The sequence below is a fragment of the Lepidochelys kempii genome, chromosome 3 (genome assembly GCF_965140285.1).
Source record: "Lepidochelys kempii isolate rLepKem1 chromosome 3, rLepKem1.hap1, whole genome shotgun sequence".
Lineage (NCBI taxonomy): Eukaryota > Metazoa > Chordata > Testudines > Cheloniidae > Lepidochelys > Lepidochelys kempii.
This window is the reverse complement of record NC_136382.1, coordinates 4,016,227-4,042,040: the sequence shown is the minus strand read 5'-3', so window position 1 is coordinate 4,042,040 and position 25,814 is coordinate 4,016,227. Positions and strand designations below refer to the sequence as shown.

Sequence of the window (25,814 nt, the reverse complement as noted above, 5' to 3'; positions counted from 1 at the left end):
TTATAGTGACACATGCAAGGAGCTCGATCTATTTAGTTTAACAAAGAGAAGGTTACAGGATGACTTGATTACAATCCATAAGTATCTACATGGGGAACAAATAATTAATAACAGGCTCTTCAATCTAGCAGAGAAAGGTCTAACGCAATCCAATGGCTAAATGCTGAAGAAAAACAAATTCAGACAAAAAATAAGGTGTATCTTTTTAACAGTGAGGGTAATTAACCCCTGCAACAATTTACAAGGTTTGTGGTGGACTCTCCGTCACTGACAATGTTTAAACCAAGACTGGCTGTTTTTCTGAAAGCTCTGCTCTACGAGTTATTGTGGGGCAGTTCTCTGGCCCGTGTTATACAGAAGGTCAGACTAGATGATCACAATGGTCCCTTCTGGCCTTGGAATCTATCGACCACTTGGGGATGTAGGCACTCAGCATAAATTAGAGCAGCCTTCTTGCTACTCTAACTCAGGCTGTGGACCAATTCAGCACAGAGTCAGCCCAGAATGAGATGCGGGAGTGCCCTGAGCCTGAGTTGTACTGTGGCTAAAGATTGGGGCCTGTATCTCTGAGTCCCAAATCCTATCCCTGCATCACATGCTCGGTAGCTCCAGAGGTAACCAGCCAAGGAGCTCCACCAGCTGGCTCTGTACTCCTTGGGCATGGATGCCCAAAGCCCAAGCAGTTTTGTGCCTGCTTGTGTGTTGCCTTCAAAATACCGGGAATGTCAAGTCTGATCTCCCCCGGTTTTGCTAGCAGACTCCTGGGGGCTCTGAGGAAATGTGCATCGAGAGAGCTAATTTCAACAAAGAAGTCCTTTCTCCCAAGTGTTCTTTAGGTAGCAGAGTCTGACTAAAATCCTGTCCCGTCTCTGGTGATCACTTTCCAGGCTCTGGTGTCATGCGATGTCCTCGTTTCATTAGTTCTCCAAAGACCCTTCCAGGGCAGACATGCCATGAATAGGGCTAAAGAGGGTTTAATGGAAAAAAATATTACACAGCTGGAAACACAAGAAATGGTTTCCTGGAATATTAAGCCGGGCAACTAAAATCATAGGGTAGGTTTTATTCATGTGAATTCTGAACCCAGTGATCTATTTCCACTGTTACAAATGCCTAAGTCCTTCCACTGCTGAGAGTCCTAATGAAGAGATCTCCAGGCAAATGAGAACTCTGTCAGCAAAGCCAAAGGGTTACAGTTCACACCTCTTCTTCAGAGGCAGAGTCTGAGCCCCCTATTACAAAATGTACAAGAAAGAGTGAGGTTGGCTAGGCAGGGTTTTAAGCAGGCACTCTTCAATGCGTCCCCTTCCCTCCATCCCAGTACATACGTGCCAGGCGCTCTCCCTCTTCATTCTCAGATCAGCATGGCAGGGATGCACAGCTAGACTGCAGCTGCCAGGCGGCACACCCTCTCAAGGGTGTGCAGACAGAAAGTGGCAGTATGCACCAGGGCTGTCCATGCAGAACTCTCCTGCTTCATAGCTAAACAAAAGAGGACAGCCAAAGACGCTGTACACTACTGGGTGTGCTGCCAAACACAGAGATGCCCATGGAACAAGGGTCTGAATGTACCGGGGATTGGTGCCTTCTCTGTGTCTCAACAGTCCAAAAACATCTTAACATTCCAGTGAGCACAAAGGAACCCAAATGGCCAGAGGCTGAGCAGCAGGTGCAGTGGGGGAACCAGCACCCAAAGAGTTAATTAAAACAGACTCAGTGGAGCCTAGGAAACCGAGAACAGAAACCCCTTCCTTCTTTGCTGCATGTCAGGTAATTCAAAGGGCTCATGTTTGCAGAGAGCCCACCTCAACCCCCCAGACAAAATCAGTGCCTAGAAATAAGCCCTGTGTGTTTTATCATACAGAAGCGATGGAAACATGCAGAGGGTTGTGCCAGGGTCCCTGGTGGGGCGGGAGAGGAAAACGCTGCAGAATAGAACAAAACCAAAACACTGGCAGCAAAATGAATGACAACAGACATTTGGAAAGGACCGGCTTGCACAGGCTTTGTGCACCCAGCGCAGAATCAAGGCGGGACAGGGGGGTGGTTATTACAGAGGCGAGGGTACAAAAGCAAATGCAAATGAGTCTTTGCAAAGCTAAAAGCTGCCTGTGTTTGGTGCAGAAAGTGCTCCCTCCCGCTTTCAGCCATTCCCTGGAGGAGCACAGTCTTGCTCAGTGCTCCCCCTCTCAAAGCGAGGGGATGCCAATTGGGCTGTCTGGAGGGACACAGAGAGAGCTAGCCCTACGGCAGGTGCATTGGTGGCATGTGTTGACAGCGGATTCATAGAATCATAGAATATCAGCGGGGGAAGGGACCTCAGGAGGTCATCTTGTCCAACCCCCTGCTCAAAGCAGGACCAATCCCCAATTTTTGCCCCAAATCCCTAAATGGGCCCCTCAAGGATTGAACTCACAACCCTGGGTTTAGCAGGCCAATGCTCAAACCACTGAGCTATCCCTCCCCACAATGGACCCTGCTTTGCTGCCATTCAGTGATGCTCAGGCTCAGAAGGGACCATTGTGATCATCTTGTCTGACCTCCTGTATATCCCAGGCCAGAGAACTTCCCTGAAATCATTCTTGTTTGAACTAGAGCCTTGACAGCCAGCGATACTCAGAAAGCCTGTGGCTTTGACTAGCACTCTTCAAGCCTTTTGCATCTTTATCTGAGGAGCTCACAAGCACCAGCCAATCTAGCCTCCCAACAGGTATGTACGTTACCCCCATTTCACAGATAGGGAAACTGAGGGACAGAGTAGGTGGTATTACCCAAGATCACACAGTGAGTCAGTGGCAGAGCCAGGTTTAGCACCTGGTTTCCTGACTTCTAGTCTCATGCTAAAGCCACAAGACCAGCCTTCTACAGGTCCCTCACTGTGGTCTATAAGCTACAGAGCCTAATCCTGGCCAGACATGCAGAGTAAAGAGCTAACAGGTGTACAGCTCCAAGCACAACAAGTGCATTTGATTATTTTCAGCTTGAAGCAGGGAAGCCTGAGTCCCAAACAACCCACGGTCCCTGCCTCTTTGTACCTGCAGGCCAAAGCTGAGCAATTGCAGGTTTTTTAGTACTGATGAATTCACTAACGCTTGCGCCCATCTACTTCACCATCAGCTACACACCAGGCCTCCCGTGACCTCCGTGAGATGGGCCAGCAGCAGCAGTAGAGGGAGGGAACAGGCAGGGGGCATGACTCGTACAAAGGAGGGGGTGTCAGAGGCAGGGTTAGGAATCAGAAGCCCCAGATTCCCAGTCCAGTGTTCAGCCCCATTCTGCACCACTCACCCCATTCTGGTTCTCGGCCTCCATCAATGAAGAGACAAACACATGGAAAACCTGCTGTTCTGAGGGTGCAGGCCCCAATCCTGCACTCCGATCGGGCTCTTGCGCCTCCATAGAGCCAGTGGGTCCAAGGGGCTGCCCGTGGGGAGCTGATTACAGGAGCAGGGCCTGATACGAGACCAGAGGCTCACTTATGTGCACGGGCCATGCAGCCCTTGGGACAGACCATTGAGGCGGCAGAGAACAGTGCTTTGCAGTGAGAGCTTTTCCTGGCTTAGGAACAAGCGATGCGGCCAAGCCTCACATCAGCGCCTGCCGTTCCTGATATCCCAGGCTCGCCTTGCACCCAAGCACAGTGCTCGTTTCCACGTTCGTGTACCCCCCTACCCCGCATACACAGACACACAAAGACGCTGATAATTAACAGCCACCTATTGCCTGGCACCAATCCAAAGCTGCATCAGTCCCAGGCAGCCTCCTTCCCTTCAGCTTTCAGGACCTGCTAACCAGCAGCTTTACAGCAGTGACAGACAAAGACTCCACGAGAACAAACTCCACGGAACCTTCCTCGCCTAGAGGGGCAGAGACAGCCGGGGACCCAGTGGGTGGATTTCACCTGGCCAGGGAGCAAGCACCACTTGGAGCTCTCACACTAGGGGTACGTCTACACAGCAACAAAAACCCCGTGCCTGGCCCGTGCTGCAGGGCTGGTCCGTTGCTGTGTAGACGTCCAGGCTCGGGTTGGAGCTGTGAGGGTCCCAGAGCTTGGGCTCCAGCCTGAGCTCTGATGTCTACACAGCAGGGAAACAGCCCCGCAGCAGCCCCAGGCGGCTGGCACAGGCCAGCCGTGGGTTTTTCTTTGCTGTGCAGATGTACCCCAGCAGGTCCCAGCTCTCCAGTGCACACCGGGAGGGGTGGCAGGGGACCGGTTATAAAACCATGCCCCACAGATGGGAAGTGGGGTTTTGGCAGGTTGAGGCAGAGGAACACTCTGATCCATTAACTATTACTCCTGTGAGTGCTACTCAAGCTCACGAGACAATCCACGTGTGTAAGGTTTACTCCTAGGAGTATGGGCAGCAGGACTGAATCCTGTGGCTCCTACCCTATGTGGAGGAACCTATAGAAGATTCTGAAGGCCCCCACCCCCCTCCCCAAACTAAGCTCCATACCCACTGGTTAACCCTGGGTGTTTAACCCTTTAGGGACTTGCCAGTTGGTTGGTTTAGGGAGGTGAGATGTGGTGCCCGGGCGTGGAGGGTTTTATCTGTAGGGAGGTGGGACTGGGCCTGGACTCTTGGAAGGAAACAATTTAAATGCCACCTGCCTCCCCCGGTTTGAAACCAGCGATGCTACCAAATGGGCAGGGTTAATACTACCGCATGCTATGGACGCTGACCACCCTGGATAGCTCGGGCAGGGGGATGGGGCATTGGCCATGGCTTCATTGGCTCTTTTAATTCAACTTTCTGGGGTCCCGGCCTGGAAGCTGTTGTACCTCAAATGTGGGGTGGCCAGACATGCCGACGTGCTGTTCCAGTCAGTGTAACCCTGGCTTCATTTGTAAGTGAAGCAGTTTGGGCAGGTCACTTGCTGGTGTAATTTTGAATGTGAAGACTGGGCCAGTCTACTCTCATGCTTCAGGGCACTGCTGATTGCTGGGAGCATGGAACAAGAAGGAATAATCCCACCCTACCATTGCCCCCTCCCCACCCCCATTTACAGCATTGCACAACTGGCCAGGTGCGTGATGAGGTTATTTTGCCTTCCTTCCAAGTGTGACTATTAGTTTAGAGCTCCCATCGGGTTGCTAGGCTCCTCCTGGCACAGGAATAGAACAGCACTTCCCTGAACAGCCTAGATAACCGGCTTGGCAGCTGAATGAGGATGTAACACACCAGGAAAGGGCCAGGTTACACAGTTACTCAGGTCAGGCAGACAACCCTTTGGATGACTTATGTTTATTGTTAGTGGAGGACAAACGTGCCTCTTTAAACAGGCAGGGCTGCAGAAGTGTGTGAGTTATTTTGAAATAACACACTGCAATGCTTAGTTCTCATTTGGTGTCTTTCAGCCTTAGAGCACAGCGCCCTTTGCCAAGAAGAGTCATCACCCCCATTTTACAGACGGAGAAACTGAGGCACAGAGAAGGGAGGCAATTACAGCTCACTTGAATGAGGCAAGGGTGGTTCCTAATTGCTGGGCCAGCATGGAAGGAAGCACAGAGACAGCTGGGGCAGGAGGATACAGACCGGGCACCAAGGCTGGCACACAGGTGATCGCCAGACTTGGGGTGGGGGGAGAGATGGGGAACACAAAAGGAGAGCAGATCAGAGATGGAAGTAGGAGACGAATGGCCCTGAGAGGAAGGACAAGAGATGAGACTTGGAAGCGACTCAAAGGGAGGGTCAGGGGCATGCTCGGAGCTCTGGGGGAGCAGGACCATTCAGGCAGCGTTTTGGAGGCAAGCACGGTTGGTTTCAAAAGGACCCAAGCAGAAGAGACTGCAGCCGTTGTGGTGGCAGAGGATTGGCGTGTGGACAAGTGCTTTATCCATCCAGGCATGTGCAGGACAAGAGAAGATCTGCGCTCTGAGGAGGAGAAGGAAATGGGAGGACGCAGAAGTTACAAGACTGGGTGAAGGGAGGGGAGCAGGTTTGGGAGGAAAGATCCATTTGACCCTGTTGAGCTGTCCAGGATGAGGCTTACTGAGACCAGGAGTGACGGGAGAGTGAAGTGCAGGAGGTGGGTCTGGGGGGCACATGTATCTGAGACTTCGCAGGATGGAGGGGATGGCTGAACCCCGAGAGCGGATGGGGTCACCCAAGGACAGGGGGTAGTGAGAAAAGAGAGGGATCATGGGAGTTCTTTGAGATGTAATAGTGACACGCTCAGAACTGACGGCGACTCCCTCCTAGACAGAGCACCTGGCTGGTGGGCAAACACTTTGCAGGGGCCAAAAAACAGGAGCTAGCAGAAGAGTCGATGAAAATCCCCTGCTGAGGGACGGCCCTTCTGGAGACACACCAACTGATGGAGTCATGCCTGTCCCGTCACGGTCTCTATCCCCGTTGCTGTGGGGCGTGCCGGAACCCAGAGCAAGCCTCACCAACGCAGCGAGCGCCCAGTCTAGCCAGTGCCGGCGATGTCAGTTACTGTATCTGCTGGAGACTTCAGCGGGCCAACACTGTTAATGTTCATACACTGCAGCCGGCACGTTCGCAGGTTTGCAGTCAAGGGCTGCAGGGGCCTGCTGCCATTTCAGATTCAGAGCCACTGCGAAGGGCACTGGCTGCTACGCTTTAGTGCCCTTCTCCTTCCCAAGAGCTTTACAAACAAAAGCAACGACCCTTGCTGTATTAGCGTTGGTAGCACTTGGATATCAAGACATAACAACAGTGACACCAACACTGCCTGAGTAGGGTCACTTCACCCACCAGTGAAATGCACCCACCTCTGGGGCAGAGCAAGGCAGCTGTTTGACAAGAAATCAGAACAGGAAGTGCAAAATACTATCTCCAATAGGTCCAGGGCAGAGAGCGGCTGGGAAGAGGCAGGATGGGGTAGGGGCTTGGGGGAAGGGAGTAGGGCCTGGGGTGGAGTGGGGGATTGAGCACCCCCCAGGCCCAGAACCTGAAACTGACCAGGAACAAAGGTGAAACTGACCTGCCAGGTGCAATACAGAATCACAGCAGTGAGGAAAGCACATTCCATTTTGAAATGGATTTGTGCTTTCACAATCCCGGGAGCTTCTAGTCAGGGTGTTTGCTTTTTAAATCTCCGTGGACGAGATTCTCAAAGAAATGGTGGCGTGGTGACCCTGAGTCCAGTGCCTCAGCTCCCTGCACAATGCATGGGGACAGTGAGCTGCCCCAGAAGGGGATTGGCACTGAGGTGGCTCCTCCCCTAACCTAGCCAATGGGCAGTGCCAAGACGAGGGGGGGCTGCTAAGCCCCACCCCTCTGGTGGGAGATGCCTCCCTCTGCTTGGGATTCTCAGCTGAAACCCCTCTCTTGGAGTTAGGAACCTACACCGGCTTGACAAGAGACGGGGGTGGGGGGAGGAGCACCACCCTCACGACTTTTAGCTCAGTAGTCAGAGCACTCGCCTGGATGTGGGTGACCCCTGGTTCAAATCCCACCTCCCCCTGAGGGGGAGAAGGGATTTCAACAGGGATTTGCCACTTCTCAGGGGAGTACTCTCACTGTGGGGCTAATGGGAAAATCTGGGGTGGGGCTCCCACAGGCGAAGTCTACGCCTGAAACTTAGGTTGACCAAGTGACGTTGTCCAGGGATGTGAAAAATTCACACCCGAGAGACGCAATTAAGCCAAACTAAGCCCTGGTGTAGACAGCGCGAGGTCGACAGAAGAATTCTTCTGCTGACCGAGCTCGTGCAGGTGGATTCACTGCAGCGATGGAAAAACCCCTTCTGTTGCTGTAGCAACCATGCTGCCGCTATGCCACTGTAGTGTAGACGTAGCCTCACCCTCTCCTGGTGAAGCTGTTCTACTGTGGATAAATAATGAAAGACCCAGAGAGAGAGAGAGCCACACCACCAGCATGCATTAGAATGGCTCTGTAGCCTAGTGGTTAGAGCACTCACCTAGGAGTGGGGAGACCCAGGATCCAGCCCCCTGCTCTAATGACTTTTAATCATTCCCCTTCAGCTTCAATAGGAGAGACTGAGAAAGCCCCACATCAGAACACTCCAGAGCCCTGGGGGTAGGGCATTCACCAGAGAGGTGGCAGATCCTTCTTCAGATCCCCTCTCCTCCTCAGCTGGAGTACACTGACCACTGGGCTAAATGTTAAGAGGAAGGTCTGCCTCCCTCTCCCCCCAGCCATATTAGACAAGCTTGCCTACAGGGCCTCCATCTGGTGGGCCAGCTCGGAGCACGCTTACTGGATTGGGCCCTGCAGGCGGGTTAGGCGGAGGAAGGCCTGTCTTTTGGCCCCCTCTCCCAGGGACGGCTCTGGCCCTGGGGCCTGGAATCGCTGTCGGCAGTCCTGCGTGTGCTGACTGAGCTTTCACTGCACACACTTGGGTGCTCAGTCGATTGAGGTGCCTGCAGGGTTCAACAGCTGCTGAGCAGGGGTTCTGTGAATCCCAACAGTGGGGCCTGATTCTGGGATCTGTCCCTTGGTGAAGCTTGCCCTGTGATTTTTAATCTGGGCGTGTCCTTTTCACATTAAAAAAACAAACAAAACAAACCTTCCCGTCCCACCCCCCCATTAGCCCTCTTTGTTGAATCCAGCCTGTCTTGTGCCCTTTCTATGGGGGGAGGGGCTGTTTTATTTTGGATGGGGGTGGGGAGCTAGAGGGAAACCCCATAGGTACTTGGGGCTGGACTGACCCAGTCCACACACAGGATTTGTTTCAGGAACCAAAGCATTATTTAAATTATCCCGCAGGAGTTAGGAGTGGGGAAAGGGCCGCTACCAAGCACACCTTCTGGGGGCTGCTTTTGCTACTCACAGATCAAGAGGGTGGGGGTACTTGTCCTTCTCCTTGACCGGCAGCACAAAGTAGGGAACCACATACTCTGTCCCGGTCTTGTCGCGGTAATGCTCGCGGTGCCTCTGGGAAAGCTGCGGGACAAACAAACTACTCAGAACCCAGGCTTCCGGCACAGGGCAGAGCTGCATTAGCTGGCAAGGCAACCGAAGAGTTAAAATACCAAATAGGAAATGCAATGGGAAAAGATAACAGGCCTTGTGCGGCATCCCTCTTTCCCTGCTGCGAAGGGACACCGCCTAGCAGGGCCCAGGGCCCAAAGCCTTATTCACTAGCTGGGATAGCTTCTTTAGGGCAGGGTCCTCTCTTCCTAGAGATGTGCAAAGCGCAACCTGCTCTCCGCTGCTATAGAACTAATAACAACCATGTTTCTAAAACTCCCCTCCCTCAGGTGCTTTCCGGGCAGCACATACGATCGTGATCAATAGCATCTGGGCTTGGCTTGGGAATTCATCGATGCAAGCTGTAATTATTCCTGAGGCACCGTGATGGAGGCGTGGCTCTGGGCCTTCACTATGGCTGAGAAGTGGAGAGACAACACTGTGTTTTGGGCGCAAATCATACAACGTGCAGCTTGGCTGAGTCTGATTAGAGAGATGCTGCTCTCTTTAGCTGGGGGGAACATCCCCCATGTGCAATCAGACACATGCCCAGGCCCATGCATGGTCCCACAGCCACACCCACACACCGGTCCTCCTCTCATGCTATTTATTACTGGGATAACATGCTTTCTTCACCCAGGGACTCTGGGCTCCACCTCTCTGCTCCACTTCCCCCTCCTGTCCCAGATCAAAGATTCAGGGAGAGGGACACAGTTTCGCTGTGCTGAGCAGTGGGGCTATACTCCGGCTGTGTCCTATGCTGTGAGCTACGCCAGCTGGGTGACCCTCGCATTCCTTCCCCCTTTAGCTGCCACGTCCTCTCTCAGACAACTCAGCAAAGCTCGATGACTCCTCAAACAGCTCCCAAGGCAATCCTGCCCGCAACCGCACACGCAGAGATGTCTGCGCTGTAACCATGGGAGGGGAGCCCTGCTCTTCGGCAACCACCACTGCTCTCCATGCTGACTCCTCCCTCCGCATGCCAGTCACGCGCATGCAAACCGGTGGAGACGGGACAACTGGAGCCTCCCCTACAATAATGCCAACTGGGTTTTCTGGTGACTGTCTGCCTAGGTTCTTATGTTCAAGAAGCTGCCTTCAGAACCAGTATTAGGGCAGTGAAAAAGACCATCTCAGTGTGGCGGGTAGGTGTCAAAGGCCGAGGGCGCTGGTTTTTGGCTGTGACTGATTATATATTTGTGTTGATTGCATTTTGGCTCAGTCCAGGGCATTTCCAAGGCACCCCTCACTGGGGCACGTGGGTGCTGGCCTGACTGCTTTGCGCTGGCTACTGTGTAGTGCTCAGGAGCTGTGTCGGATCAAGCCCGCCGTGCTGTTGTGTGCAGGCCATGCCGCCGCAAGAAACACCTTCTCACCTTGTAAAACTCCTTCAGCTCTTCGGAGCGGTTGAAATCCAAGTTGAAGCGGGAATAGGAAGGGACGTGCAGCCACCTGTCCCAGCCCCGCGCCCTGCACCCCAGCACTAAGCCAGGGTCAGGCGAGAAGAGGGTGGGGAACTGGCCGCCTTTGCTGTATGGGCAGTGGCTGGTCTCCATGGCAGCATTGCGGAAATCCTGGAAGTATTTCAGAGTGGTGTTCCCGTAGGTGTCGCCGAAGGAAAACACCGTGTTGGGGACATGCCCGTGGTACCTGCAGAGGAAAGACAGAGCCAGTGAGGGACCGGGAAAGGCCAGGGGCACCTAGGGGCCCTTGTCTCTCCTTCTAAACACTTCTAAATGCACTGCTTGCAAAAGTGAGGGGCTGATGGCTCTGGTTTAAATACATCAGAGAGGGACCATGCAGCTCTCCCCCACATACATCCTGTGGCCCGCATGTCAATGTCCCACCTTGCTCCAAGCTGACTGAGCCACATTGGGAGGGAGGAGGCAGGGGCTCCTCCCAGGTCCTGGGGGCCATCAGTTTACACCCAAAAGCCTTTTCTTACCCTGATCTTCACATGCATAGCTGAAGATATTATCAGCCATTAAACTGGCCAGCTGCTGGAACTGCCTATTGGTGAGATGCATGGGATTGGAAGCCAGGAGCTCTGTAGCACTGGTCTCAGCTGGGCCTCACACTTGCTGCCTAAGCCTTGCCCCACCCCCTTGGGTGGGTCCAACTGGAGACTCCTAAGGCCTGCTTTCCAGAAGTGTTGACGTCAACGGCCAGTACTGGTGCTCAGCATCTCTGAAACTCAGGCCCCGGTTGGATGCCTGGAATTAATGGGCACTTGCAATGTTGAACTTTAACCTCCAGTGTCTCAACTTCCGCATCTGCAAAATGGGGCTATGACCAGCTAGTGCTGAGGAGGGGGTTGGGAGGGTTACAGAGTCTTTGCACAGTCCTCTGAAGAGATGAAGCATTGATGAAAGGCTCTTGTCAATTTAAATATCAGCTTGGCCAGATTATAAACCCCAGGATTGTTGTACATTCATGATGGCAACAGAATCATGGGCTGTCCCATAGCTAAACACCTCACAGATGCTTCCGTACTGGGCTCTGCAAATATGCAGCTTATAAAATAGACTTTGGCAAGCTGTGATGTGGGCTATGAAAGGCATCTAGCAATAGTGAGACGAGAACAGACCAGAGGGTGACTGCAGAGACATCTTTATCACGGCTTCGGTCTTTTCATTAGCACATTTCACGTGTGATGTTCCATAGGAGGATAAATTGCTATCAAATTGATACTGGCCCTCCCGACTCCAGACATGTGCAGTCCTTCTTCCTCATTAACTGCTCTTCCTTCACATCGACAAGAGCTACCCCCCTACAACGAGCAAAGGGATCAAACGGACTCCCCGTCAACAACGCCAGGTTCACAATGCACGGGGCTGCGTTCACCCTTTCTGAGAACCGTTGCAGGTCAGACGCTTTCAGTGACGTGGGGGAGGAGGGACTCTGAATTTCCTATGGGGCAAAGCTTTAATTTTATTAACAGTTTTCACACCTCCCAGGTACTGTTCGCGCGAGGATCCCAAAGCACTTGATTAAGCCTCACAACAAATAGGGAAGTGAAACCAAGGCACAGAGCGTGACTTGGCCAAGACCACTCAGCAGGTGAATGGCAGAGCAAGGAATGGAGGTACAATCCACGGGGAGGGGCTCTCTCAGTGGAAATCTCCATGAGGAATGCCTTGCAGAGTTTTCCCAACAGCATGTCATTGGAGAGGGGCTGGGTTTGACCCCCACCCTGTGAAAGGATATGGACCCCTCACTTGAAACTGGGTGGCAGTCCCAGGATCCATGTGGCTCCCAGAGATCCAGAAGAGGCCGAGGCCATCCCACTATCCTTGCTCCAGCCCCTGGTGGCCTCATTCCCCAGATTCATCACAGCGCCCCCCAGGCACCACCCGAGTGGGGCTAGATGAACAAGGTAAAATAGGGTGTATGCAGGGTCCATGCACATAACACACCTACCCCACACCATGTAGGGAAAAGGGATGTAGTAATTAGCCCATCGCCCAATGGGACATGGTTCTTCATGCCAGGTGGAACAAGGGGGTGTGAACATCCGGCTGACGAACACCAGCTAAGGGAGGCAATTAAGCAACAGCTGCACAATAATACACCGAATCCACTCCTGGTTGGTGGATCTGTCCCTCCACCGTCAAAGCCCAGTGAGCGATGTTCTGCCTAGGCCGCTGCCTCTGGCAAGGGGAGACGAAGTGGGACCAGGCCCTTAGGGTTGAGACTAAAGGGAGCGGGGCGCCCAGGCTGTCCCAGCCCTGGAAAGCACTGGCTGTTTCCATAGAACAAGGCTTGCTGGTTCACCCTGAAACTGCTTCCCACCCACTGGGACTCCAAGGAGCAGCTGTCTAGGTCGTCAGAACTCCTCACCAAGTGACTCCCATCAAGGCACCTACCTCGACCCGCGCAAGCTGGAGCCGGCCCTGCTACGACATGCAGTTGTCAGACACTGGAGGGGGTGACATACCCCAGCTTAGGCATTAGCGTGAGCTGCAGCAGCCAAAGGGACGCCAGTTGCCCACATCCCCAAGTGCCCATCCTCTGACATCAGCTGCAACTGTGAGAAGATTTTTCTCCTTTGGATTTTTTCCCTCCCCTCCACTAAAATAAAGAATTCTCCAAGCTGAGCTTTACCCGGGCTGGGCTATTGATGGAAAGCTAACTGCTTGGCCACTGCCCCTAAGCCCCCAGGTTCAAAAGAGATCCTAGCCTCACTCCCACTTCACTTGAATAAAAGAACAACTTAGTCACTTTGGTGGCACATGAACTGAGTTTTACAAAAGGTTTAGAGAAGGGGAGGAAAAACCATCGTAGACGAGAGTATCAAAGAACCGCCCCGGCAGTTAGAGGCATGATATGTGCTGCAGAGCACCCCCATTTCCTGTAAGTTAGAAGCCCCCGGATAACTGGGGGCCAGTTTAAGTGCCTGGCTGCCCTAGCTGAGTTACAGAACCCAGGTGACTTCTCTCAAAGGGACACTCTGATGTACTGCGATTGCTGCTAATGACCCAACAGCAGAGATGGTAGCAATCGTTCCTCTGTGACAGCCAGGGAGAGCTGCTTTTGATGGTAACCTGCAAACACACGCGCAGTTGACCTGATAGCATGCTGCCTAGGTACTGGGGTGACGGGCATGCTCTGAACAGCAGATACACAGATCTGACGCAGTCCACACAGACACGCATCTGCTGCTGTCTCTCAGACCTCTTTTCCCAGATGCCACGATCACAAACGCAACGCACCGAGCTCACACACCTCGTCATCTCCCCCCAGCAAGCCATCCCCATCCTCCTTCTCCATCACACACAGTCAGCCAGTGATTCTGCCGCTCTCTACGCTCGCACTTCAGGGTGCAATTACACTGAGATCAGTGGGTGACCGCAGCACAGGCTGGCGTCTCCCCGCTCACTTGAATCTCGCGAGCACGGCTAAAAACAGCCACCTAGATGCGGTGGCAGGGGCTTTAGGGTGGGCAGTCCAAGCACCCTGGGGACCCTGGCGAGTTCTTGCCTCGCTAGCCTAAGCTGAAGCCCATTCTGTCAGGAATCAGCGCCTGCAGCGGAGCCAATCTCCAGGTTACCTAACGAGTTCAGCCGGCCTGTACCAGGCTGCCTGGTTGGCTGGACGCATCAGCAGCCTGGCTTTTCAGCCCAGCAGCAGCAGCAGCAGCAGCAGCAGGTGAGTGGCTGCTCAAAGCACTCACTCTGGGCTGTAATGGCACCTGTTTGGCCCCAGCCCTGCTCCTGCCTTGTCTCACTCCAGGTAACCCGGCCCTGACCCTTGGCTCTGACTCCTGACTTCAGCTCTCACCCTTAGCTCTGGTTCTGACTCTTAGCGCTGATGCCTGCTCTAACCACTAGGCCTGATGCCTGCTCTAACCACTGGGCACAACCACTCACAGCCTGGTATTGTCACTGGTATGTTTAGCTGTGCTAGCTAACACAGGTGTGCAGGCCCGTGCTGAAATCATGCCTCTGACTGCAGTGTAGGCATAACCTTTGTGTCGTCCCTCACATCCTAGTTGGCTGCTCAGTCCTGCTGCTTCTTCCTTTGTAACGTCTCCAAAATCCTTCCCTTCCTTCGAGCAGAACCCTGGCCCATGCTTTGACAGTTCCCGACACCCACTTCCGTTCCTGCCACTGCGACACCCAATGTCCTCTCCTGCTGCTCCCACGGCACCACGCCCTTTCCAAAGTCCTCACAGTTGGCTCTGCAATTGCCAACAACCTGACTTCACTTCTTGGGCTCAACCCTGCTCCTGTCGCATCTCTTGGCTGCCTGGCAGTAAGCAGTACGGCAGCAGTTTCATATCCTCCGCTGTGTGATCGTACCTACGCTGCTCTGGCAGAGGGACGGAACCGATGATCACCTAGCTCGACATGCACATCACGCTTCATCACCATGGTAAATATGTAATGCCAGATCCTCAGCTGGTGTAAACTGACATAGCTCCATTGACTTCAGGATCTGGCTCATAAAAACGATTAGGTGGAATTCCTGGTAACTCTGGCAACATTTGTAGCTGAAAATTTTACTAATAATAAAAGCTTAAAGAGTAGCTATGAAGCTGTAATGTATCCCCTCTTCTACCCCCTCCCCCACCAAAAAAAGCCATTTATGCCTTCAGTAAGTCTGCACAGAATTTATACAAGTTGACATTATTCTCACTCTGGCTCACTGTAATGATTGCATGGAACCAGCTTTACCACAACGCTAATACCCTTGGGCTTTCTGATTTCAGAGGGGGAAATGTACATTATAGCAAAAGCAAAGAGGGCAAACTTGTGATGGATTCACAGACAGTGTGTTTGATCCCTGGTTTAGATTCTGCAAGAGGCTGGATTGAACAGAGCACTTGCTTTTCTTTTTGACTGTGTTAATTCACTGGGGAAGCGGAGTGAATTTGGCTGCAAGATAAAGATTTTCTGTATATTGCCTCTAAAGAGCATTTCCGCTGGTGAAAAATAACCCAGTTGTGAGGTTGTAACAATAGGATCTTGCCAAATAAGATGCTGCTTAGAAATCTAAAGACATATGCTTTATAAACAGCTGAAACATCTCAGAGGTGAAGAGAGAAATCTATCCAGAAACTACGGTTATGGTGAACAACAACAACAAAACATAAATGCAAAGGAACCCAAAGGGTCTAGAGATGAAACCAACTAAATTCAATGGGAGGTGGGTTCCTAAATCCCATTGGTTCCTGTGAAAATCTCAGCCTGACAGTCTCTGTTGTGAGGGACTGATGGGGAGAGAATCAAGTGTATAATTCACAGTACGTGGGATCCAGATGCAGAGTGAGAACAAGATCGATTCTGCTTTAAGATAAACATTTATGACTCAACATATCTAGATTGCCCTGGGATATTTTTTTCCCCGTGTCTCAGTGGTGGAATCCTGAGAGATGCTAGCCTGAGACACGTCTCTTGAAGACAGTCCTCAATGTTGCCAAGTTCTCCTCGCTCTCAGCCAATCCTCATTACACAGACGTACCATAACTGGCAGTTATTGTATGCCTCATATAAAATCATTGTGTGCTGCTTATTTGATGGATAGAATGCTCCAAATTACCTCTCTGGGATCTGGAGAGATGAAGCAAAGAAACAGTACCTGTTCCAGCTAGCTCTGTTCTGTCAGTGCTGGGGGGAGGGAGAAAACCCAAAACCTACAACTGTTTTTTTTTTTAATTTCTTTCTTTTCCTATCAATCCAAATTTCTTATGCACAAAACGGCCTGGATTGGCATGGAAAATCCCGAGCACCTGCTGGGTTTTCAGACAGTAAGTGCGTTCAGTGCTGGGAGCTTTCTCGTGCTCATATTTTGAATGAGAAGCAACATCAAGGTCTTGCTCATTCATGGTCATTAAAGGCCCCAGGACACTTTTCATGAGAGCAGGAGTATTAATCTCAGGGTCCTTGGTAAAAAAGCTGTTTCCAAGAACGGGCCAGATTCTGATCATCTGATTCAAGTTGAGTATGGGACTAATCAGCACGAGCAAAGTATGAGAGCCTGGTCCATCGCTTCCTCTGTACTATGGACACTGTATTCCACTGCCTTTTACAGCGTGGAGAACGGTAAATAACAGTGATGCAGCCAGATTTGGGTGCAACAGATGGGGCTTCCGTGGGGCTTCTTCCTGCCTCCTACCCCAAAATGTGGCTAGAGCGACTGTGATGGCATATACAAACCCCACATTGGCTAAGAAAGAGTTAATGAGCTGCCCTGTCCCACTACACCTGTGGCAGGTGCTGGGCTGGAAGGGAGAGAGCACAGCTCAGCTGAGTGGGAAGGAGGGCCGATCTGGAGCTCGCACTTCCTAGGAGAGAGGCCAGGTTGGGATCAGGAGCTGCACACAAGACTGCTGCCTGCCAGAGCCTCTATGAGTGTAGGCAGGCCTGAGCTGGGGCTACTGTTCATTTAACACCAGTGACTTCCTGAGGCTGACGGTCGCACATCCCTCTCTCTATGCCTGAGCTGCCCCATCTGTCAAGGGGTGCTCATGACACTTGCTCACATTTGCAAAGCACTTTGAAACCAATGATTGATTGACTTCTGTTATGGTAATGCCTCGAGGCCAAACTGAAATTAATCCATGGATGAAATGTGTTCTATAAATGCAAAATGTTATTAATTGTTAACTATCTCTCTAACCTACATGTGCAACGTGGTTAAACTATGGTTGCCAAGTCAACCACACCTGCAGTTATTACCCGACTTTGATATGATTCAAATCTCCACCTTAATATTTCTGCATCTTGACTTTCCTTGGGATTGTTTAAGAACTATTTTTGTGAAACCCACTAGCAAGGTGTGTACCTCATTTCCTACTCCCATGCTGACTGGGTCACTTAGAGGATAACAGCCTACTATGGTTAGCTCAAGTCATAGAGATCTGGGTTGTGGAGCTAAAGAGCCAAACACTGCTGACGACTCAAGTGGGAATCAGTGGGATTCCATGTGACTGAACTGCTGTTTGTTTGTTTGTTTAAAATTAGGAACCTACATCTTTAACTATGTTAATATAACGTTAAGGTTGCAAAGTCAAGCACCTAGAAGTTAGGTTGCCTATGCAACCCTTGTGCATGTGCAGTATGATACAATCTTTAATTGCATGATCATATAATATTCCTTCCACAGGACTCCTACTTGAGTGCATTGGATGGACCTGCTCTGAGAATAATCAGGGTTGTGCAGTGAAGAAGGCTGTTGTCTGTAGAACCCCTGCCTCATTTATTGTTGCAGAAGTTGAAAAATGTCTAGTGACTGAGGCCAGGTATTGCAGGAAGAGAAAATCTGGCCTCATGGTTAAGGAAGTTGAATGCCGACCTGGAGTCTATCCTTGCCTGTTCATACGTGATGGTGGGCAAGTCACTTAACCCACACTTTTCACAGTTGGGCATTACTTGTGTGTTTCTGCTTGTCTGGGTGGGTGTGCAACTTGAGTCACTTGGGATCTGATCTGCAGAAGTGCTGAGCACTCACAGCTGCAGCCTGTGTTGATTTGGAGCCACGCTTTGAACGTAAAAATACCCTACGTACTAAGATTGTTTAGTGTAAGTAATTAGTACATAATCCGTCCCACCTGTGCATGCAGCTGTGATGCTCAGAGAAGAGCTCTTTGTGGCTCAAAAGTTTCTCTCTCTCCCCAACAGAAGCTGGTCCAATAAAAGCTACTACCTCACCCACCTTGTTGCTCTGACATCCTGGGGCCGACACAGCTATAACTACACTGCATACATGAGGGAATCAGTACTTTTGTAGTCAGTGAAGACTTTGGATGATGCATGTTAAATAAGCCCTGGCACCATGCATTGAATGTATAGCATAAAAGGAAATGCGGAAGAGCTACCCAGTCACTGAATAAGGCAGGGTCCTGTGGGAAGACAGAGTATGCCATCATGTAATTAAACGCATGCAATGCATATGCACGGGAGAATGAATACACATTGCACGGGCAGCCTTTATTCTGGCATTTCCTAGCTTTTGAGTGCCTGACCCTGCAAACTTCATGTTCTTAACACGGTTTGGGATGTAAACAGGAAAACAGAAATTGATATTCAGAGAGAAAAGTGATTAGATCATCTAATCCCTCTCATCTGGATTTACATAGCCCAAGCATCGGGGCTTTCACCACTTCCCCTGGGAAACGATTCTACAACCTAACAGAACTGAATTTCCCTTCTTCAAATCCCCCCCCCCATTCCTCTTCTGTCACCCTGAACCATCCCTATCCCTCGTTAGTGTTTTACAGTCTTCAGATACCTGCAGACCATCACGTCCCTCTTTAGCTGTCATGTAGCTAAGCTAACCATACATAGCTCTTTGATCTTTTCTCACAGGCAGCTCTTTCCGACTCAGCCTGCTACTTACGATGCCTTTCCCATCCCAGCAATAATAGCTCTGGGACCGGAGAGAATCTACTGGCTGAGTGCAACTGAAAGAGGTCTGAGGGAGAGAGGAAATACACCAGAACCCTTATTTCCTTTTACAAGATTAGGCCTAATTATGATCACAAGTTCCCCATTATTATAGTGGGACAAAATCAGGATAAAGCCCTGCGTGGTTGTGGAACTGCTTCAAGGTACATCGTTTCAGAGCAGCAGCCGTGCTAGTCTGTATTCGCAAAAAGAAAAGGAGGATTTGTGGCACCTTAGAGACTAACCAATTCATTTGAGCATGAGCTTTCATGAGCCTCCAATGAAGTGAGCTGTAGCTTACGAAAGCTCATGCTCAAATAAATTGGTTAGCCTCTAAGGTGCCACAAGTCCTCCTGTTCTCTTTTCAAGGTACATCGTCATTCAGGGGTTGATAGACAAAAGAAGGAAACTACTTTGAACTCCAGTCTGCTACAGTCCATGAACTGCCATTCCCAAATGTGGCTGGATGTACCAGGTACCTCCTTGTGCTCTGTTAATTCAGAGGTTCCTAAGGAAAACTGGTTCTAAAGTATGGACATAGTGCAGCAGTGACTAAATGGTTGAATCTAGAGATGACAGCTGCCCTCCCTGCTTGTACATAAAACTTGGGAGGCACTACACAGTTACACAAAGGGCCATGGAAAAGCACTTTGTGCCCAGCAATGACCTAGTTAAAGCTAATTTTCCAAGCAGCGTAACTGATACGTGGTTTGGTGTCTCACTATCCCATTGTCACTCTTCTGGACTCAGCACGTAGACATGCAGGGTAGAAACCAAAATGGTAATCGTGAGATATTAGAGGAATAGGGTTACTGCTTGCCCCAGCCCCTGTTTTCCCACCTCTACGGTGTTAATGGAGTGGCATCCACATGCCATGGTAATTCTCTGCTAGTGCCCAATTGAGTCTGCCTGGCCAGACTGCACTGGTACATCATAATCCGACTAGCCAATCCTAGGCACTAAGACAGCAAAATATGAATGGGGGGAAAGGAAGGGACTCAAGGCAGGAAAAGGCCCAACTACCCTGCCTGCCTATTTCAGAGAGACAGGGCGAGAGAACATGGGACATCATGAGAGGGCAAGCAGAGAGTGGGTGCTGGATCGGCCAGAGATGGAACAGCTCCCACGTGCCAGAAGTCACCAGAGAAGGGACCTAAAATACTTTGGTTGTAAGCACTTCGGAGCAAGAATTGAGACAAACGACCTGTCTGGAAAGCACCTGGAGCACAGCTGTTGCTATACAAACAAATAAGGGAAGCCAGGTTTTTGCTGCAGCTGAGAAAGCAATCAGCCCATTTGTCTCTGGCTGTGCAAAAAAGGGCCCATGGAAAACCCATCCAACATAAAGCACAGGGACTTTGCTTTTCCAGAGTCCTGATCACAGACGGAACAGCAGACTGCATCATTTATGGCTCCCTCTGAAAACCAAGGAGCAAAATGATTTGACAAATGAGGAGAAGAATGAGGGGGGATTTGATAGCTGCTTTCAACTACCTGAAAGGGGGTTCTAAAGAGGATGGAGCTAGACTGTTCTCAGTGGTAGCAGATGACAGAACGAGGAGTAATGGTCTCAAGTTGCAGTGGGGGAGGTTTAGGTTGGATATTAGGAAAACTTTTTTCACTAGGAGGGTGGTGAAGCACTGGAATGCGTTACCTAGGGAGGCGGTGGAATCTCCTTCCTTAGAGGTTTTTAGGGTCCAGCTTGACAAAGCCCTGGCTGGGATGATTTAGTTGGGGATCGGTCCTGCTTGGAGCAGGGGGTGGGACTATTTGACCTCCTGAGGTCCCTTCCAACCCTGATCTTCTATGACCCAGCTGTAAGGCTCCTCTTGGAAGCAGTGTGCTCTATGCAAGGACTACTGCAGACAGCACACATGTAGCTAACCCGCAGCTAATACTGTAACTAATGTGGAGTACTGAGCTGTCAGTGTGGAGGAGTATAATATTTGTAGTCTAAAAACAGAGGGCTGGATGACGAAGAGAACTGGTAATGGGATCGAGATCCTACCACCCCCTAGAAATGCATTCTGAGGGGTAGACTGAAAACAGTTCCCAGCTGAGGGCTCTTTGGTGGGCTGCAGTCCAGCCCCTGGACACCTTGTCCCCTTCAGAAAAACCCACCACCACAATTGGCATTTGCTGGCACAGTCTCCAGAGAAACCAGTGACTGTGGGTATGTCTACACAGCGTGAAAAACCTGCAGCTGGCCCATGCCAGCTGATTCGGGCTCAGGGGCTGTTTCATTGCCGTGTAGACTTCCGGTCTCATGCTGGAAGTTCTCCCTCCGACAGAGTGCTGTCTACACAGGGGGTTAGGTTGGTATAACTTCGTCACTTGGGGGGTGGATTTTTCACCACCCTGCATAATGTAGTTATACCGATACAGGTCTGTAGGTAGACCAGACCTGAGGTTCTATGGCACTGCTGCAAGAGAAATAATAAAAGGGAAGAGAAAGAAGTGGGGTTCTTCTAAACGTGCTACATAGTGCATGTGATCACTGCACTCACACGGACTCTCTCCATCTGCAGGGCCCACACCTGAAAACTCTGACGCAGCCCACGGTGACGCCGACGAGACTACACATGTGAATAGGAACTGCTCAGGTCAGTAATGTTTCACAGGATCAGGCCCTTGCTTTGACAGCTACACTGCTGGCTCCATACCACAGTCTAGCTGACAATGTAAAAATGCTGCAATAATCTAACTTTCTTTCTTATTACAATAATTATCACATTCAGATGAGATGTTAAACCAAAGTCCTGAGTCCCTGTGCTCATCAAAGATCTTCTTAAGCATAGGTTGTTAATCCCAGTGTTAAGGACAAATTCCAAACCTTCTCCCTACTCTTCAAGGTTCAGTGGGGCTCTGCATACTTCATTTCCTGTCTTAAACTGCCATGCAGCATTGCTGTGAAGTGTTAAACAGCTGCCCTGTTTTACTCCACATACCTTTTCTGTGCTCAACGCAATGATTTCTAATCACTTGTAAATCAGCGCTTAAAGCATTTTTGGGTCCTTATGTATTAAAAATAGAGAGAGATGCTCATGAATTATCAAATCAATATTTCACTTTACGGTGACAACTAGATACAGGGCTAAAATTGCCAGTGACATCAGTGAACTTTCCCCAATGTAGCTACAACCCCGAGACCAGGCAAACACTGTCATTTTAGCTAAAGCTGCAGCACAGCTGGCTCAGAGGCTTTTAATATTTTATCCACACGCTGATTCCAATTGGCTCTGGTTCACAAAACATCCCCTGTGCTACAGATAGTAGGCAGTCTGGTTCTGTGTCTCCAGGACATGGCAAGGCCAGTCCAGCTGGGCTGGAGCTCTCCAGAACAGGGGAAACACGCACTCAGCCCTAGTTGTTTTGAGATGGATTCCAGGTGCCTCCTGCTCACAGGCAGCTCATTCTAGTTCGTTCTCACCAGGTCCCTCAGCATCATACCAGACATCTGTCTACGTTACATCCAGACCTGCCAATGCCATAGGTTTCCCAGTAGACTTCAGGTTTTCCATCCCCTTCTACAAGGAAGACCTGTCAGTCTACAGGGAACTCACTTCTGATTGGCTGCCTTCCCCATTTCCCTGCCTCCGGGGAGGCAGGCAGCCAACTGGAGTTGCTCAATGTGCTGAGCAGCTATTGTCCTTCTCCAATGCGTGGGGCAGCTCCCCTGCCCCCAAAGACGCAGTTTCTGCCCTCTGACTTCCAGTGCTGCCCCCCTGCTAGGACTGGGAAGCGAATAAACCACCTACTGTGCGAACCATGTGCACGTGTATCCCCAGCTTCACCTTGCATTGAGAGGGGGCAGAGCAGCTGGCTAAGCCAAGCAAAGCAACAGGGCAAGAAGTGGCAGCCGCAGAATCTGAAGAGGCATGCTTGGGAGCACAAGTGGGGTTGGGGTTGGGGTTGGGGGGCGGATGAATTCATGGGGGGCTCTCCTTGGAGGGGAGCAGGTGATTAGTTCATGGAGGGGCCTTTGTGTACCTTTTTCTAGACTGGTGTAGCTGCACCAATGCCATTCTTAGTATAGCCAGAAAAGCCACTATTTTCAGTGGTGGAGTTTACCCTGTGTTAATTCCCACTGGACAAAATCACAGCTTTGCCTGTCTACATAAAGAGTGGAATTGGACAGCCACACTGAGAGCAATACTGGGGGCGAATCCCCAGCTTGGAGAATAGACGACTAAGAAGGGATACGGTAGAGGTCTATAAAATCATGACTGGTGTGGAGAAAGTGAATAAGGAAATGTTATTTGCTCCTTCTCATAACACAAGAACTGGGGCCACCCAATGAAATTAATAGGCAGCAGGTTTCAAACAAGCATAAGGAAGTACTTCTTCACACAACACCCAGTCAACCTGTGGAACTCCTTGTCAGAGGATGTTGTGAAGGCCAAAAGTATAACTGGCTTCAAAAAATAATTTAGGTAAGTTCCTGGAGGATGGGTCCATCAATGGCTAGTAGTCAAGATGGTCAGGGATGCAGCCCCCTACTCTGAATGTATTGAAGCATCTGACTGCCAGATTCTGGGACTGGACGACAGGGGATCGATCACTCAATAAACTGCCCTGTTCTGTTCATTCCCTCTGAAACATCTGGCATCAGCCACTGTCGGAATACAGGACACTGGGCTAGATGGGCCATCGGGCTGCCCAGTATGGCTGTTCTGTCCTAGACAGAGCCTGCTTAAATTTATGGAAATTTGCAGACTTATGCACATTGAAAATCTCTTTGTTTTGCCTGGAGATGTTGGCAGGTTTGACTATTCCTCCAACAGCACCAGAAGGAGAAAGCAGCTCTCAGAGGTGCCTGGCTGCCTTGGCCCTGACTCTCATGGTAAATGCTAGAGTGAGCAGAGCTCCATCGATCTGAGAGCTGGGGGAGAGGGATTTCTTGGGGGGGAGGGGGGATCAGCCTCTGCAATTTGTTTCCATTATTGATCCAACAGAGTCCAGAGCGGGAGGGGACCTGAATAGGCTAAGTTTCCAGCATAACCCAGGAGAATCTGTTTGCCCTACCCAGGTTTCAATACTGCAAGCCCAAAGTAATTGATTAGAGCACATTACAAGGGTTCCCTTTCCTGGACACACCTTTGGTGGGCAGAGGGGTATCTGCACCCCTTGAGTCGCTATTGGTTTGAATCCCCTCCCTTTACGCCCCCTTCCTCCACCCCACAAATTGCACCCGCCCCTCTCCGCACCCCCGTAAACTGCAGCCTCCATGCACAACCCTATCTTATGATCTCCATGTGTACAGCCCTGATCTCCCCCTCTATGCGTGATTCAAACCCTCTCCATTCTCCCCTTCCTATGGGGGTATTGGGTCTCCCGTGCGGAGAATGCATAGACTGGCGAGGGGGATTTTCCACACTCTGGGGCAGATAGTGGGTCTTTTCCACAGAGAGAAGTGTAGGGGAGTTGGGAAGAAATTATGTGGGATTCCTATGCCTCAAGGAGAGTGTTTAGGGGATGATAGATGTGGGATGCCTCTCGGGAAGGTGGAGTGGAGGTAATAGGGGAATGAGGGGAACATAGGGAGCAATGGATGGGGATATCTACTCCTGGAAAAGGGGGATATATGGAATGATAGAAGTAGCATGCGGCAGGTTAGAGATAGGAGGTACCCTCAAAAGTGGGGTCCTGGGCTTAATGGGAGGACATAGGGGACTGTGCAGGGAGTTCTCCTGGGGTTAATATGAGGATTATTGCTGCCCCCAGAAGTTAATAGGGATGTAGGGGGCTATGAGGGTTAGTGGGGTGTATGTGCAGGGAGCTATGGGAGGTGCAGGGAGCTATGGGATTTCCAGGGGTGAATGGGGGGTGCAGCAGGTGATGGGGGGTCCCTGTGGGTTGATGAGGAGGTGCAGGGGATTGATGGAGGTGCAGGGGGCTGTGCAGTCTCTGTGAGTTAGTGGGGGATACAGGGGAATGGGGTTCCCTGGGGGGGTTAGTGGGGGTAGAGGGGGTTATGGGAGGTCCCAGGGGTTGATGGGGTGCAGGGGGATATGGGGAGTCCCGGGTGTTGACGGGGTGCAGGAGTCCCTATGGGTTGATGGAGAGTGCGGGGGGTTATGGGGGCCCTGTGAGTTGATGGGAGCATGGGGGGCTATGGGGGTTGGTGGGGGTGCTGGGGGGTTATGAGGAGTGCAAGGGGTTGCAGGGGGCAATAGGGTGGGCCCAGGGGTTGATGAGGGGTGCAGTGAGTGACGGGGGGTACACGGGGCAATGGGGAGGTTGATCGGGGGCTCAGGGATAGATGCAGGTTGGTGGGGCTATGGGGTCCAGAGGGGCTATGGGGAGGTTGGTGGGGGTGCAGGGGGCTGATGGGGGTCCCAAGAGTTGATGGAGGTGCAGGGATATATGGGGGCACAAGGGGTTATGGGGAGTGCAGGGGAGGTGGGTGGGGGGAAGGGGGTTATGGGGTGCAGGGGAGGTGGGTGGGGTGCAGGGGAGGTATGGGGGGTCTCTGTGGGTGCAGGGGAGGTGGGTGGGGTGCAGGGGAGGTATGGGGGGGTCTCTGTGGGTGCAGGGGAGGTGGGTGGGGTGCAGGGGAGGTATGGGGGGGTCTCTGTGGGTGCAGGGGAGGTGGGTGGGGTGCAGGGGAGGTATGGGGGATCTCTGTGGGTGCAGGGGAGGTGGGTGGGGTGCAGGGGAGGTATGGGGGGGTCTCTGTGGGTGCAGGGGAGGTGGGTGGGGTGCAGGGGAGGTATGGGGGGGTCTCTGTGGGTGCAGGGGAGGTGGGTGGGGTGCAGGGGAGGTATGGGGGGTCTCTGTGGGTGCAGGGGAGGTGGGTGGGGTGCAGGGGAGGTATGGGGGGGTCTCTGTGGTGCAGGGGGTTGCTGGGGGGGTCCCAGGGATTGATGGGGCTCAGGGGGCGGCCGGGGGTCAGACGGGAGGCGCAGGGGGAAGACGGGGGGCAGGGGGCGGCCGGGGGGCCCCGTTACCCGGGCATGAGGGCCGGCGGCAGGTAGGCGGCGCGGTGCTGGCTCGGGGCGGGGCGGGCGCTGCGGGAGGCCAT

General features: G+C 51.6%; 1 protein-coding gene across 1 annotated transcript; it reads right to left on the bottom strand.

The window, feature by feature from the left end:
• Nucleotides 1–25,814, bottom strand: CIMIP2C (ciliary microtubule inner protein 2C). Its single transcript, XM_078851927.1, has 4 exons — nt 25,741–25,814; nt 10,280–10,553; nt 8,764–8,876; nt 1–963 (listed from the first exon to the last, which is right to left on the bottom strand). The coding sequence occupies exons 1-4, from the start codon at nt 25,812–25,814 to the stop codon at nt 918–920; spliced, it is 507 nt and encodes a 168-aa protein (XP_078708053.1). The 3' UTR covers nt 1–917.

What these genes read in the sequence shown, in the direction of transcription:
- CIMIP2C (XM_078851927.1), bottom strand. Translation starts at nt 25,814, where the DNA reads ATGGCCTCCCGCAGCGCCCGCCCCGCCCCGAGCCAGCACCGCGCCGCC. An exon ending in CCGCCGGCCCTCATGCCCGG is followed by an intron (nt 10,554 to 25,740) that starts GTAACGGGGCCC and finishes TTTCCTCTGCAG; the next exon opens with GTACCACGGGCATGTCCCCA. An exon ending in AGCTGAAGGAGTTTTACAAG is followed by an intron (nt 8,877 to 10,279) that starts GTGAGAAGGTGT and finishes TTTGTCCCGCAG; the next exon opens with CTTTCCCAGAGGCACCGCGA.